The sequence below is a fragment of the Otolemur garnettii genome, unplaced genomic scaffold (genome assembly GCF_000181295.1).
Source record: "Otolemur garnettii isolate 467f Iridium unplaced genomic scaffold, OtoGar3 scaffold00091, whole genome shotgun sequence".
In the NCBI taxonomy this organism is placed as follows: Eukaryota; Metazoa; Chordata; class Mammalia; order Primates; family Galagidae; genus Otolemur; species Otolemur garnettii.
In genome coordinates this window covers 6,363,679-6,366,316 of record NW_003852486.1, presented here as the reverse complement: position 1 = coordinate 6,366,316, position 2,638 = coordinate 6,363,679, and the positions used below count along the sequence as shown (strand labels likewise).

General features: G+C 49.9%; 1 protein-coding gene across 2 annotated transcripts in view; it reads right to left on the bottom strand.

The window, feature by feature from the left end:
• LOC105887523 (zinc finger protein 211-like) overlaps positions 1 to 2,432 on the bottom strand; it is a 15,634-nt gene extending 13,202 nt beyond the window's left edge. The window contains exons 1-3 of one of the 2 annotated variants that reach the window (XM_023516435.1): positions 2,260 to 2,432; positions 1,582 to 1,620; positions 879 to 1,020 (exon numbers count right to left, since the gene is read on the bottom strand). In XM_023516435.1, the coding sequence (XP_023372203.1) occupies positions 879 to 1,020; positions 1,582 to 1,620; positions 2,260 to 2,292 (214 nt within the window). In that variant the 5' untranslated portion in view covers positions 2,293 to 2,432. The remainder of the gene's footprint in view (positions 1 to 878; positions 1,021 to 1,581; positions 1,621 to 2,259) is intronic. The other variant, XM_012808663.2, reaches the window with a different exon arrangement.
• Between the last annotated feature and the right edge of the window lie 206 nt (positions 2,433 to 2,638).

Sequence of the window (2,638 nt, the reverse complement as noted above, 5' to 3'; positions counted from 1 at the left end):
TTTTTTTAAACTGAGTCTCATTACTTTGTCACCCTTGGTAGAATGCTGTAGCAGCACAGTTCACCACAACCTCAAACTCCTGGGCTTAAGTGATTCTCTTGCCTCAGCCTCCCAAGTAACTTTATTCTGAAGACGCTGAGAGCCATGAGGGTTTTGAATAGAACATGATTTTATTTTTTATTATTTTTTTCTGTTTCTGAGAAAGAGTCTCAGTATGTCGCCCTTGATAGAGTGCTGTGGTGTCACAGCTCACATCAACCTCAAACTCTTGGGCTTAATTGATTCTCTTGCCTCAGCTTCCCAAGTAGCTGGAACTACAGATGCTGGCCACAATGCTTGGCTATTTTTAGAGATGAGGTCTTGTTCTGGTTCATGCTGATCTCAAACCTGTGAGCTCAATCTACCCGTCTTGGCCTCCCAAGTGCTAGGATTACAGGTGTGAGCCACCTCGACAGGCCTGAGGAAGTTCTTATAAGAGTAATTTGTGTAAACAGAGACAATATCAATAACATTTCATGGCATAGTCAGGTACAAAGAAATGTCATGTACAGAAAGGGAATGAAATTTTGGTACTACACAGTTACCAGACAGGTAGAAGTCAAGCCAAGTGAATCTATTATGTTAGGCTTATTACAAGACTAATAATAAACCAGGTGGGATTTACTAGGCTTACTGTGAGACTGATCCCAAACTCTTAATCTTTTGGGCAGAATGACAATGGGAGGGAAGTAGGCATGTACTCAGCCCATAGCACCTACCTGGCAAACTGGGGAAGGAAGCAGTACCTATGGTCCAGATATAAGGACAGAGCTGCTCCTTTGGAAAAGGAGAAAGACAGAACCTAATCCAGGGCACAAGAGTAAGTATGAGAGCCTTACCCATGGAGGATGTAAGTGCAAAGTTCTCCAACATCACATCAAAGTACAGGTGTTTCTGAGCTTCATCAAGGAGATCCCATTCTTCCCAGGAGAAGTATACAGCCACGTCTTCAAAGGTCACACTGGCCTGGCATGACAGGGACTGATGAAATCATGAATAGTCTCATTCTGGAAGACTCACAATCTATGGCCCCCCCACCCCAGTCTACCACCATGCTCTCCTCCTCCCAAGCCCCCCAACTCAGAGGAGACACTAGACTGTTGCGGCACTGGCATGTGGCTCTCTCTTCACATTCCCACTGGACACTGTGTTCATTCTGTTTTCCACTCTGAAACACTTGTGTAAGATAACCTTCCTCCTCTGATCCCAAATTCCCACTTCCTTCACAACAGACCCCAAGCTTTACAGGCACTGCCTGGAGTTTGTTACCACTAGAAACCAGCTCAGCCTCACCTTGAAGCAGTTCCACATGCGTGTACCTGTTCCTATCATAAGCTTCTACATCTCTTTCCAATGGTTGCCCCAAATGGAAATACATCACTATAACTACTGGACTCAGGACCCTGAGCTTGGGGATTCTCCAAGATTCCCAGACCTAAGGGCTTAGAGAATGGTAGGTGAAGAGTCCCATAACATTACAAATTCAGAGAAAATGTGATTGGGTTTCCAGACCAGTCAGGGGTTGGGATACCCTCCACTTACCTGTGTAAGTTTCAAAAGCACTTCTGCAGCCATGGGAACCTGTGGAAAGAGGTAGGCCCTAAACGGATATGATCATGGTGATCCCCTGCCCCAGAATCAGGAAACTTCGGATTGCCTGTCTAACCTCTGTGGCCTCAGTCCCTACTGCTGCCTCTTACTAGTATTGTGACCTTGGAAATATAGCCTCCTTCTGCCTCAATGTCTTCATAACCCTCTCTAGCAGATTGAAAAACACTGCTCTAGAATCTGTTCTGCCAATGAACAGACTTCGGAGGGCTCTTCAAACCCCGCTCAGATCGTGTCTTTCATCCGCTCAAAACTCTCCATGGCGCTCATCTCCCTAAGAATAAGATCCACCTCCTCAGCCTACTAATGCAGGTGCGAAACTATCTTAAATTTTGCTCTCTGCAATAACAACGTGTAACCCAGGTTTCCCAAATCCTCCGGGCTCAGTCGCACCTCCGACCCTTGGCTCACGCCGGTCCCTCTGCTTGTCACGCTTTCCCACCCCGCACCGAACTGAACGCCAGAAACCGGGCGTCCATCCGCAAGCGCCTCACTATCGTGGACACCGGAGTCCGGGCTGCAGGAATGTGAGCAGGCGGCCCTGACTGGGGCTTTAGAATTCGGCTCCTAGGGTCAGAGATGGCGGGTGGGGCCCAGAGCACACACACTCACTGGAGCCGGGTTCCTCGGCGCAGCCGCCGCCATCGGTCACTGAACTGATCCGAGTCAGAAGCGGCGGATGACCCGGTGGAGATGCGGGCACAGCGGCTGCCGCCACCATCAACCCTCAGACCCGTCTCTCGCGTCTTCTCGGATCGTTGCTTCGATCCCGATGCAGAATGCGAGAGGGGCTGACCAAGACTGTCCCGAGGGCAGCTAAAATGACCGCTGCTAAGACGCCGGAAGTCCCGGCCCGGGGAATGCGATCCATGGAAAGATCGCTTTCCTGCGTTTTCATTGGATCAACGGACCGCCGCTCCGCGCGCGGCTTTCTGGGTAAGGTAGTCGCCACCACAGCTCCCAGGGCCCAGTAGCGAACTCCCGGTGGGGG